The sequence below is a fragment of the Nyctereutes procyonoides genome, unplaced genomic scaffold, assembly GCF_905146905.1.
Source record: "Nyctereutes procyonoides isolate TBG_1078 unplaced genomic scaffold, NYPRO_anot_genome, whole genome shotgun sequence".
Lineage (NCBI taxonomy): Eukaryota > Metazoa > Chordata > Mammalia > Carnivora > Canidae > Nyctereutes > Nyctereutes procyonoides.
Genome location: NW_026575024.1, coordinates 29,819,576 through 29,831,659, shown reverse-complemented (window position 1 = coordinate 29,831,659; position 12,084 = coordinate 29,819,576). Strand labels below are relative to the sequence as shown.

Here is a 12,084-nt window from a genome sequence, read left to right as displayed (position 1 = left end):
GTGCAACTCTTGATTTCAACTCAGGTCATGATCTCAGAGTTTTTTTTTTGGTTGTTGTTTTTTGTTTTTTTATTTATTTATGATAGTCACAGAGAGAGAGAGAGAGAGAGAGAGGCAGAGACACAGGCAGAGGGAGAAGCAGGCTCCATGCACCGGGAGCCCGACGTGGGACTCGATCCCAGGTCTCCAGGATCGCGCCCTGGGCCAAAGGCAGGCGCCAAACCGTTGCGCCACCCAGGGATCCCCATGATCTCAGAGTTGAGATCTAGCTCTGCATTAGGTTCTGCGCTCAGCATAGAATCTGCTTGTCCCTTTCCCTCTGCTCCTCCTCCCACTCACACTCGCTCTAAAATAAATAAATAAAATCTTTAAAAAAAATACTATTATGTCACAGAACTGGAGATAATCCAAATGCTCATTAGTAACAAATTGGTTAAATTTGGGGATAGTCATATAATGGAATACTATGCAGGCATTAAAAAAATCAAGTAGAGGGGATCCCTGGGTGGCTCAGCAGTTTAGCGCCTGCTTTCAGCCCAGGGCATGATCCTGGAGTCCTGGGATCGAGTCCCACATCGGGCTCCCTACATGGAGCCTGCTTCTCCCTCTGCCTGTGTCTGCGCCTCTTTCTCTCTCCCTCTCTCTCTCGCTCTCATGAATAAATAAATAAATAAAAATTTTAAAAAAAATAAATAAAATTTTAAAATCAAATAGATTTTTATGTACTAATGCATAACAATGTCCACAATATTTTGTGAAGTGAGAAAAGTAAATTGTCAAAATAATACGTATTTTTTTAATGTTTATTTGTATGCACAAAGGAACAATCTAAGAGGATACATACAAAACTGTTAGTGGTTCCTTCTGGGAAATGGCCACTTTCATGGAGGCAGGTTCTGGATAATGAGTAAACCATTTAATATTTCGTAGTATGTATTTTGCTTTTTAAAATAACTTTATTGAAATATAACTCACATACCATAAAATTTACCCTTTAAAGTATATAATTCAGGGGCTCAGTTGGTTAAGCATCTGACTCTTGATTTTAGCTCAGGTCATAACTCAGGGTCTTGAGATCAAGCCCTGTGGTGAGCCCCACGTTGATCTCTGCCTTGAGCGTGGAGCTTGCTTAAGATTCTCTCTCTCCCACTGTACCTCCCCCCAACCCTGCTCGTGCTCTGTCTCTATCTTAAAAAAAAAGTATACAATTCAGTCACTCCCCATTTCTTCTTCCTCCCAACCCCTGGCAGCTATTATTAGTCTATTTTCTGTGAATTTGCTTATTCTGGACATTTCATACAAATGTAATCATGTAACATGCAATGTTTTGTGTCTGGCTTTTTTCACTTAGCAAAATGTTTTCAGGGTGCATACATGTTTTAGCATGTGAGTAACTTCATTCCTTTTAATGGCCAAATAATATTCCATTGTTGGGATATACCATATCCTATTTTTTTTCTTTCATTTTTAAGATTTTATTTATTCATGAGACACAGAGAGAGAGAGAGAGAGGGAGAGGCAGAGACATAGTCAGGGAGAAGCAGGCTCCATGCAGGGAACCCAATGTGGGACTCGATCCCGGGCCTCCAGGATCAGGCCCTGGGCCAAAGGCAGCGCTAAACCGCTGAGCCACCCGCGCTGCCCTACCACATCTTATTTATTCACTCATCAGTTGATGGACATTTTGGGGCTATTATAAATAATGCTGCTAGAAAAAAAATAATAATGCTGCTAGAAATATTTGTGTACAAGTTTTCATATGGTCATGTTTTCTATTCTCTTGGGTACCTAGAAGTAGAATTGCTGGGTCATGTGGTAACTGTACTTTTAACTTTGAGGAACTGCTGTTATCCAAAGCCACTATACCAGTTGTTTTTTCACTGCAGTGCATGAGGATTCCAAGTTTCTCCACATCCTCACCAATACTTTTTGTTTTCTGTCTGTTTTGTGTAGAGTAGTATATCCTTGCAGTTTTGCTTTTCATTTCTGTAATACTAATGATATTAAGCATCTTTTCATTTGCTTATCAGCCATTTTTATGTGGTTTTTTGATAGAAAAGTCTATTAAGGGGATTCCTGGGTGGCTCAGTGGTTTAGTGCCGCCTTCAGCCCAGGACGTGATTCTGGAGACCCAGGATCGAGTCCCACATCAGGCTCCCTGCATGGAGCCTGCTTCTCCCTCTGCCTGTGTCTCTGCCTCTCTGTCTCTCTGTGTCTCTCATGAATAAATAAATAAAATCTTAAAAAAAAAAAAGTCTATTAAATCCTTTGCCCATTTTTAAATTGGGTTGTCTCTTTTTTTTCTTTTTCTTTTTTTTTAAGTAATCTCTATACCTACCATGAGGCTTGAATTTACAACCCCAAGGTCAAGTATCACATGCTCTACCAACTGAGCTCGCCATGTGCCCCTGAGTTGTCTTTTTTTGAGTTGCAAAAGTGCTTCCTATATTCTGAATCCAAGTCCTTTATCAGATATTTGGTTTGCAAAAATTCTCTCCCATGGTTATCGTTTTATTTTCTAGATAGTATCCTCTATATCACAAAAGTTGTCAATTTTAATGAAGTCGAATTTATTTTTTTCTTTCATTGTTTGTGCTTATGGTATTATATCTAAGAAAGTACTGCCTAATCCAAAGTCACAAAGAATGGGACGCCTGGGTGGCTCAGCAGTTGAGCATCTGCCTTTGGCTCAGGGCGTGATTCTGGAGTCCCGGGATTGAGTCCCACGTAGGGTTCCCTGCGAGGAGCCTGCTTCTGCCTCCCTCCACCTGTGTTTCTGCCTCTCTCTCTATGTCTGTCATGAATAAATAAATAAATAATTTTTTAAAAGTCACAAAGATTTATCCCAATGTTTTCTTCTAAGCATTTTAGAGTTTTAGCTCTTATATTTAGACCTGTGTTCCATCTTGAGTTAATTTTTACACGTAGTGTGCCCAGCTTCATTATTTCAGTTGTTGATATCCAGTTGTCCTCACACCATTTGTTGGAAAGACTTCTTTCCCCACTGAATTGTCTTGGCATTTTTGTCAAAAACCAGTTGACTGTAAATGCGAAGGCTTATTTTTTGGTCTCTCAGTTATATTCCACTGACAGACCTGTCTGTCCTGCTAGTGCCTCATTGTTTTGATTATTGTAGCTTTGTAATAAATTGGAAAATTGAAAAGTGAGAATCTATCAGGTCTGTTCTTTTGCAAGATTGTTTTGACTAGGAGCGCCTGGGTGGCTCAGTGGTTGAGCATCTGCCTTCAGTTCAAGTCATGATCCCAGGGTCCTGAGATCAAGTCCCACATCAGGCTCCAGCAAGGAGCCTGCTTCTCCCTCTACCTAGGTCTCTGCCTCTCTCTCCCTCTGTGTCTCTCATGAATAAACAAAATCTTTAAAAAAAAAAAAAAAGGTTGTTTTGACTATTCTGAGTTCCTTGAATTTCCATGTAAATTTAAGGATCAGCTTGTCAGTTTCTATAAGAAAAGACAATGAGATTCAAATTCAAGATATGGGGACGCCTAGGTGGCTCAGCGGTTGAGCGGCTGCCTTTGGCTCAGGGCATGATCCTGGGGTCCTAGGTTTGAGTCCCACATCAGGCTCCCTGTGTGTGGAGCCTGCTTCTCCTTCTGCCTGTGTCTCTGCCTCTATGTCCTCTCTGTCTATAAATAAATTTAAAAAAATCTTTGGGATGCCTGGGTGGCTCAGTGGTTGAGTGTCGGCCTTCGGCTCAGGTCATGATCCTGGAGTCCTGGGATCGAGTCCCTAATCGGGCTCCTCACAGGGAGCCTGCTTCTCCCTCTGCCTGTGTCTCTGTCTCTCTCTCTCTCTCTGTGTCTCTCATGAATAAGTAAATAAAATCTTTAAAAAAATCTTTAAAAACAAATTCAAGATATGAATGTATACATCTGTTTGAGAAATACTGCCATCTTATAAATTTTTTTAAAAGATTTATTTATTTATTCAGAGAGAGCAAAAGAGAGGCACAGACACAGGCAGAGGGAGAGGGAGAGGGAGAAGCAGGCTCCATGCAGGGAGCCTAACATGGCGATCCCGGGTCTCCAGGATCACACCCTGGGCTGCAGGCGGCGCTAAACCGCTGCACCACCGGGGCTGCCCGCCATCTTATAAATATTAAAGTCTTAACAATCCATGAACCTGGCTCTGTCTTTCCATTTATTTAGGTCTTGAGTTCCTTTTAGCAATGTTTTATAGTTTTCAGTGTACAAATTTTATGCTTCCTTTGTTTAATTTATTCCTAAGTATTTTGTTCTTTGTATGTTGTTATAAATGGAACTGTTTCCAAATACCATTTTTGGATTGTTGGTTGCTAGTGTATGGACATGCAGTTGACTTTTTTATTTTTTAAGATTTTATTTATTTATTCACGAGAGATACACACAGAGAGAGGCAGAGACATAGCCAGAGGGAAAAGCAAGCTCCTTGGAGGGAGCCTGATGTGGGACTCGATCCTGGGATCCTGAGATCAGGCCCTGGCTGAAGGCAGACACTCAACCGCTGAGCCACCCAGGCATCCCTGATTTTTTGTATATTGATCTTACATCCTACAGCCTTGGCTGAACACATTGATTAGTTCTGTTTGTGTTTTATATGTACTCTCTAGGATTTTCTATATACAAAAGTGTGTCATGAGTAAACAGAGATAGCTTTACTTTTTTTCTTTTCAACTAGATGCCTTTTATTTGTTTTTCTTGTCTAATTGCCCTGACTAGGATTGTATATTGCTTTTATAATAAAAGTTTTTTGAGAATCAAGTTTTTAAAACTCTTCAATTTATTTTTATTATTTTTTTATTTTTTGCTAAATGGCTGCCTTAGCAAAAATAAAATTGACACTAGTGCTTCTAGATCGTGGTTAAAAAAAACAGGTAGGACAGAGTGTAGTAGGGCTTCTTTTTCCATTCTGTGAGGTGGGGATTAGTGTGTCTTCTTTAATTCAAGGATAGGCTCAGTTTAGATTCAGGATGGGTCTATGTGAGATTTGCCTGGTATCTTTATTCTACTGGATTTCATTCCGTGAGTATCTATCTATTGTGTCTGCTGTGTGCCAGGGACCATTCTAATCATTGAGGGCGCAGCAAGGAACAAATCATCTCAGATCTCTGCTCATGTAGTATTTACAGTTTTGAGGATATGCATGTAGGAATTATGGGGCCCATGTTTTGGGTTAGATTGGATCAGTATTTACTAGAACTTTGTATAAACCAGGTAGTTGGTTGGCACACTACAAAATGCGGGATAGCTTTTTTTTTTTTTTCCAGATTTTATTTATTCATGAAAGACAGAGAGAGAGAGGCAGAGACATAGAGAGAGGGAGAAGCAGGCTCCTTGCAGGGAGCCCAATGCAGGACTCCATCCCAGGACTTCGGGATCATGACCTGAACCAAAGGCAGATGCTCAGCCACTGAGCCACGCAGGTGCCCCAGCAGGATAACATATTCTGTGAGATTTATGACCACATTTTTTTCTGTTACTTAGAGGAAGAGCTCGCCAATAACATGAACATAATTGTATATACATTATTTTAGCGTTTATTGTCACAGAACTTGTCTGCTCTGTTTAAGAGTCCTATGCCAGGCATCTTCAAAACTACCACTTTTTAAAAAAAAAAATACTACAGCTTAGTAGGGAGGGTGATAGGTAGAGAAGGAAAGCCGAGAGGCAGCATTCACTTTATACTGTTTGTCTTGCACTGTGATACTTTACCCCTCTTAATCTTCAAAATACCCTTTTAAAGTAGACATCATTACCACGTTTTACTGTGAGGGAGCTGATGCTTAGAAAAGTCAAATAATTTTCCAAATGTCACACCAATGCCATGTACCCAATCATGATATAGAATAAGAAGTGTCATAGTAAAAGATTTAATGCAATTTTAGGGGATCCCTGGGTGGCACAGCGGTTTGGCGCCTGCCTTTGGCCCAGGGCACGATCCTGGGGACCCGGGATCGAGTCCAACGTCAGGCTCCCGGTGCATAGAGCCTGCTTCTCCCTCTGCCTGTGTCTCTGCCTCTCTCTCTCTCTCTCTCTCTCTCTCTGACTATCATAAATAAATAAAAATTAAAAAAAAAAGATTTAATGCAATTTTATAAGAATTATAAAGAAGTGAGCAGCCTGGGTGGCTCAGCGGTTTAGCACAGCCTTCAGCTCAGGGCATGATCCTGGGGTCCTGGGATTAAGTCCTACATCAGGCTCCCTGCGTGGAGCCTGCTTCTCCCTCTGCCTGTGTTTCTCTGTCTGTCTTTCTCTCTCTCTCTCATGAATAAATAAAATCTTAAAAAAAAAAAAAGAATTAAGAAGAAGCAATGATAACTTCTGGTTGGATTCAGAAAGAAAGCCAGCGTGAATTTGAACGACAGAGATTCCAAAGATGCCAAGATAAGAGAAATTGCATTCCAGTTTTAGAGAGTCATATATATGTGTTCCATGTGTTCCATATATATGCAATTCCATGTGTTCTAAATATTTTCTTTGCAGTCGTCAGAGGTTGAAAGCCTGAACATCCAGCCTGTGATTGGATAAGATGCCTTGAGGGAGAACTTTGCTTGTCTTGTCTAAGAAGTGTGTCATGTGAATTGCTGCGGGCTGCTGTGAGGAAACAAGCAGGGTGCTGAGAAGGGCCGTTAAGGGCATGTACTGTAAAAGTCACAGACACTGATGGGGACAGACACTTTCTAAGAATATATTTGCTTTGTGTCAGGTCATTCAGACTAAGTGCAGTGAAGTCAGTGAGTTCTGTTCTTGGGAGACTCCAGTGTTGGATGGTTGTCTTTTCCCTGTTTCAGGGCTCTTGATCTTGCTCAGAGCATATGGGAGTTCCTTCTTGGAATTCCTCAGAAACCATGAGGAAGTCAAGCAAGAGCACTACATCAACAGTCCAAGGTGGTATTCGTCCAGCTCACTTATCCACCAAATTTGGTTCCAAATGGTATTTTCAGAAAATAAAACTTGCCAACACCAAGGAGTTTGTGGGAGAGAAATTCCCCCCTGGTGTTTTTTGTTTTTTTTTTTTATACATTTTTTTTCTTTTTTTTTTTTTTTAAGATTTTTTTATTTTATTTACTCATGAGAGATACAGAGCGAGAGAGAGAGAGGCAGAGACACAGGCAGAGGGAGAAGCAGGCTCCATGCACCGGGAGCCCGATGTGGGATTCGATCCCAGGTCTCCAGGATCGCGCCCTGGGCCAAAGGCAGGCGCCAAACAGCTGCGCCACCCAGGGATCCCCCCCCCTGGTGTTTTGAACATCATTACTACCTGCACCTAGAGGAGCAGTAGTTCAGAAGTGTGACTTCAGCAAGCATCTCATTTATAGGGACAAAAACCATAAGAGTTCTCTGGTGCTAAACAGACCTGCGTCCCTATATAAGCCCTCCCACTTAGCTTTGTGTGAGGCCTTGGGCAAAGTGCTTAGACTGCTTAGCTATTATACTTAGTCCTGCCTACCATATGCCCTGACTTATTGAATAATTCAGCTTGGATATTCACATTTTTGTGGGAAATAATAAATAACAATTCTGACATTAATAGTTTTTAAATATTTCTCTTTTTCCCCCCTCCAGATTTCTCTTTCCTAAATGTCTTGACCAGTGTTCACAAGGTAAGCAATATGTTTTATTTCCTGCTTTTGCATGCCTTTCAAATTCTGTTGTTATTTTTAAGATTTTATTTATTTACTTGAGAAGGAGAGAGACAGAGGGAGAGTGCACAGGAGGAGGGGGAGGGAGGGAGAAGCAGACTCATCACTGAGCAGGGAGCCCAATGTGGGGCTCAGTCCCAGAATCCTGGGATCACGACCTGAACCAAAGGCAGATGCTTAATCAAGTAAGCCACCCAGGTGCCCCTCAGATTCTGTTTAGATGCAACAGAGTTTTCTTCACATTCCTTCCTCTCATTCTAAAATCTAAAACAAACAAAATTGGTCCAGGAAAAACTTTGACATCTTTTTCTTTTATCATATTTGATAGGCAGACTTATTCCTGAGTTTGTCTCTTAAGATGATAAGCCCTGAGCTGGGCTTAAGTCTGCCCTGGCCTTCCAACTAATATCAACGGACAGAAAAGGTATTAGATATTCCTAGCTTCTAAATCAACAAGATCTTGATACACCTCTCCTGTCCCATGAGTGCATAGTGTGGTCCAATAGGACCTTCTCCCTTAATCCCCTCCTACACACACTGGAATTTTCCACACCTCCTTGGTAGTGTTTAGAAAAATCCACCCATCCTGTAGGTTATATTCAACCTTGTATTGTCCTCCCATCTGGCAACCCTGCCAGCAGCACTTTTTAGTCATATTAACTATGGTGCCTAGAGACCCAGAATAAATTCTGAATTTCCTGTACTGATGATAAAATGTTCATTGTTGTCAGAAGACCTGGGGTCTGAGCTTCCTGAGCCAGCCCAGCAAGAAGAAATCAGACAGAAGAAAATAACGTGGTGTCCCCAGCACAGTTTTACCCTCCTGATCCCATTGCCAGTCCACAGGGAGCAGAGACAACTGAGCATACCAGAGCTATTGTCTTGGGAAACAGCTGAGCTGGGTGCTGCACAGGACGGGAGCCGGGTCACTGGAGGGAGAAATGTATGTGTTGGACTGCTCTGCCAGGGAGTCTCAAGTCCAACTTTTAGAGGTCCTTGTTGCTTTCCAGGCAGTGTACCCCAGAAGCAGAGTGGAACGGAGGTGGCTGGGTCTACCCAAAGTATCCACTCCAGGTAGAGGAAGGAGATTTTTTGGAGGTTGGGGGATTAGGAACTGATGATAGACTAGATATGGGGCATGACTGGAAGAAAGAGGTATCTAGTATGATGAACTGCTTTAAGTCTTGAGGTTGGAAGTTTGGGAAGGTTGGTGGTACCTGTCCTTGAGATAGAAAGCATAGGCAAAAGCATAGACGGATGGGATAACCAAGGATCACTGTCTGGTCCTTGGTTGTATGTTTGCACGTCATGGTCAAAGCTAAGGGTATGGGCCATTAGTCATCCCCTGTCCATCACATGATTATTTCCACCCTAATGCACCTTGGCTTCTTGGCACTTTCTTCCTCAGTGCCCCTTTGTTTTTTTGCACACAAAGCACAGATGGTCAGACTGCCCTGGCAGAGAGCCTTGGGGAGGTGCTCTGTCTTCATTGTCTATGAACCTAGGCCAGTGTTATAGGAGGAAAGCCCTTTTAGGCCAAGACAGACTGGATTCTCTCTGGCATTTGGTAGACAAATTTCATTAACACTATTTACTCAGTGTTTAAAAGCAACTGTGTCAGATTCTGTGCATGTGTAAAGACAGGGATATGATCAGATGTGGGTAGATGACCTTGAGGCAATAGAAGCTGTTTTTTTGAACTCCAAATCACTTGCAGAGTGACAGTGTCTTAGTAATTATCTTACCTTTGCGTCTGGGCCCAAAGGACCCTATGAACTAGTCTGACCTGGCTTACCATGGGCATGGGCTGTCCAAGGAGGGAAGAAATAAAAGGCAAGTATTTCTTTTATCCTCAGAGATTTGGTGGCTAGCTTGGCGGTGGGATCTGCTACCAGTAGACAAACACTTCATGTCCTGAGGGAACATATTGCCTCCCTTTGCTCCTGTTCATGAGTCATGCTCCCTGATTCATTGCTTTTACAACAAAGGATTTTTTTACAATGAGAAAAGGACTATTTTGCAGCCCCAAGATGATGTGTGTTACAGAAATCCAAGGATTAGGAAATAATCTCAGCGCTTAACCAGCAAATAAGACTCAGTATAATGCTGATTTGAAAGAAGAGTGAAGACATTTTACTACCATGTCTTGCTTTTAGAAGTATCTATAGGTAATAAACAAACTGCTTTCTCCTGGGCTTCTTCTAGAAGCCTTTAGCCCATACTAGGACAGTCAGACCTCAGGTGTTTCTCCACTCTAGGGAATGGGCAGGCCAGGCTGCCCGCTCACTCACAGCCCAGACTGGTAAGACCTTGGCCAAATATAGGTATCCATTCTTTGATACAGAGCAGAAGGAAGCTCCTGGCCCAAGCAAGATGAAACTGTCCCCGGTGGCCTCTTCACCCTGTGCTCCAGATAACTGCTGTACCTGCCTCGCAGATGGCATTTCCTTTTGGCAGGTGGTAGTTTGCATAGCTGGCCTAAGGAATGCTGAGGATAATCCTTTTGCTTGTTTCCCTATAAAGCAAAGCCCCTTTTCTGTATCTAATTCCTGACCTAGAATCCCAACCCCACAGGGTTTATCTACATGATACTGATGAGGCAGACAGGACTTTGGGCAAGGTATCCATCAGAAATCCAGACCCCAGCCTTTTTATTTTTTTTTAATTTTTTTTAAATTTTTATTTATTTATGATAGTCACACACACAGAGAGAGAGAGAGGCAGAGACACAGGCAGAGGGAGAAGCAGGCTCCATGCACCGGGAGCCCGACGTGGGATTCGATCCCGGGTCTCCAGGATCGCGCCCTGGGCCAAAGGCAGGCGCCAAACCACTGCACCACCCAGGGATCCCGTGACCCCAGCGTTTTTAATGTACAGGACAGTTTTGTGCTTGTGACCCTGGTGCATGCCACTTAAGTTGCCACATTTGCACAAATCTGATTTTCCAGGTTTTTTTGCCCAAGAAGATACTAAACAAGAGTCCTAGGGCCTTTAAAAGTCTTCACTCAACTTTTACTGATTCCTTGCTGCAAGATCCATCACAACCATTCTTGTCTTCTACTCCTGGCAGTCTCCTGGGTCTCTTGCAGGACTCTGGCTCTTGTGTCTGCCACCTCTGGAATGTGCTGAGTCTTCTAGAACCCTGTTTTGCTTCCCCACTGTGCCACATTCTGGGTCTGCCCTCCTGACCTTGCCTTACTCTGTTTCCAGAGGCCCCAGTTAGGCCTTGGTGCAGCCATAGGACATGGAGGTCTAGCATTAGGCTCAGCAGGCTCACCCTCGGTGCTTCCCCTACAGCCTCCAGAGTGACATTTCTAAATGGGACTGAGTGCACAGGCACAACCAGTGTCACCTTCATTAGGATCCTTCTCTGACACTGGCTGAAGGATAGTACATCTTAATGTTAAAGCTTCCGAACAGAAATTTTTAAAATATTTTATTTTTTTTTAATTTTTATTTATTTATGATAGCACACAGTGAGAGAGAGAGAGAGAGAGGCAGAGACACAGGCAGAGGGAGAAGCAGGCTCCATGCACCAGGAGCCCGACATGGGATTCGATCCCGGGTCTCCAGGATCGTGCCCTGGGCCAAAGGCAGGCGCTAAAACGCTGCGCCACCCAGGGATCCCTTTAAAATTTTAAAACAGGGATCCCTGGGTGGCGCAGTGGTTTGGTGCCTGCCTTTGGCCCAGGGCGCAATCCTGGAGACCCGGGATCGGATCCCACATCAGGCTCCCGGTGCATGGAGCCTGCTTCTCCCTCTGCCTGTGTCTCTGCCTCTCTCTCTCTCTGTGACTATCACAAAAAAAAAAAAAAAATATATATATATATATATATATATATATATATTAAAACAGAATAAACAAAATGCTGACATATTCTCCATTTGAATTCCTAAGTCTGTGCTGTTACCACAACTAGGTCATATGTGGAGACATTGGGAATAGAGGTTTTGTGTGGAAGAGGCTCATAAGAAAAATGTGATTCTGTATATTCTTATATACTTTCATAGACTATCTGAGAAAGCATACCCCAAATCTGGTTGTCAGTGGTTGCCTCTGGGGAGGAGAACTAGGACTCAGGGTGCCAGAGGAGGAACAAAGAAGCTTGGTTTGAATACCTTTTTGTAGTTTATGAATTTTCTATCAAAAATGTATATATACCAGTAAGTCTTAGAAACCTTTCAGATGGCTGTTTGATGAATGGGATTTGCCCAGACTTAGAAGTGGGAAAAACTCTGGCATGTGAGTACCCACAGCTTAGCTGCTTAGAAGCTGCCCTGGAAATCAGGTTGCATGTATCTTTTATAACACTTGATTCATTTGTTCATTTATTCAGCAAATCTGTATCCAATGCCTGTAGCCAGCCCTGGGAGGTTGGGGAAGGCTTCTGGAAGAGGTGCTTTTCAAATTGTCTACAGCCTGGAGGAAGAGTTGAGCCAAAAAA

At 42.7% G+C, this 12,084-nt stretch overlaps 1 protein-coding gene across 3 annotated transcripts in view; it reads left to right on the top strand.

Annotated features, from left to right (window-relative positions):
• DNAAF9 (dynein axonemal assembly factor 9) overlaps positions 1–12,084 on the top strand; it is a 142,521-nt gene that overhangs the window by 109,840 nt on the left and 20,597 nt on the right. For all 3 annotated transcript variants that reach the window (XR_008661222.1, XM_055300540.1, XM_055300531.1), the window contains exon 29: positions 7,563–7,600. Coding sequence is in view for 2 of the 3 variants with exons in the window: in XM_055300540.1 (XP_055156515.1) it covers positions 7,563–7,600 (38 nt within the window). In the remaining variant the exon portion in view is untranslated. The remainder of the gene's footprint in view (positions 1–7,562; positions 7,601–12,084) is intronic.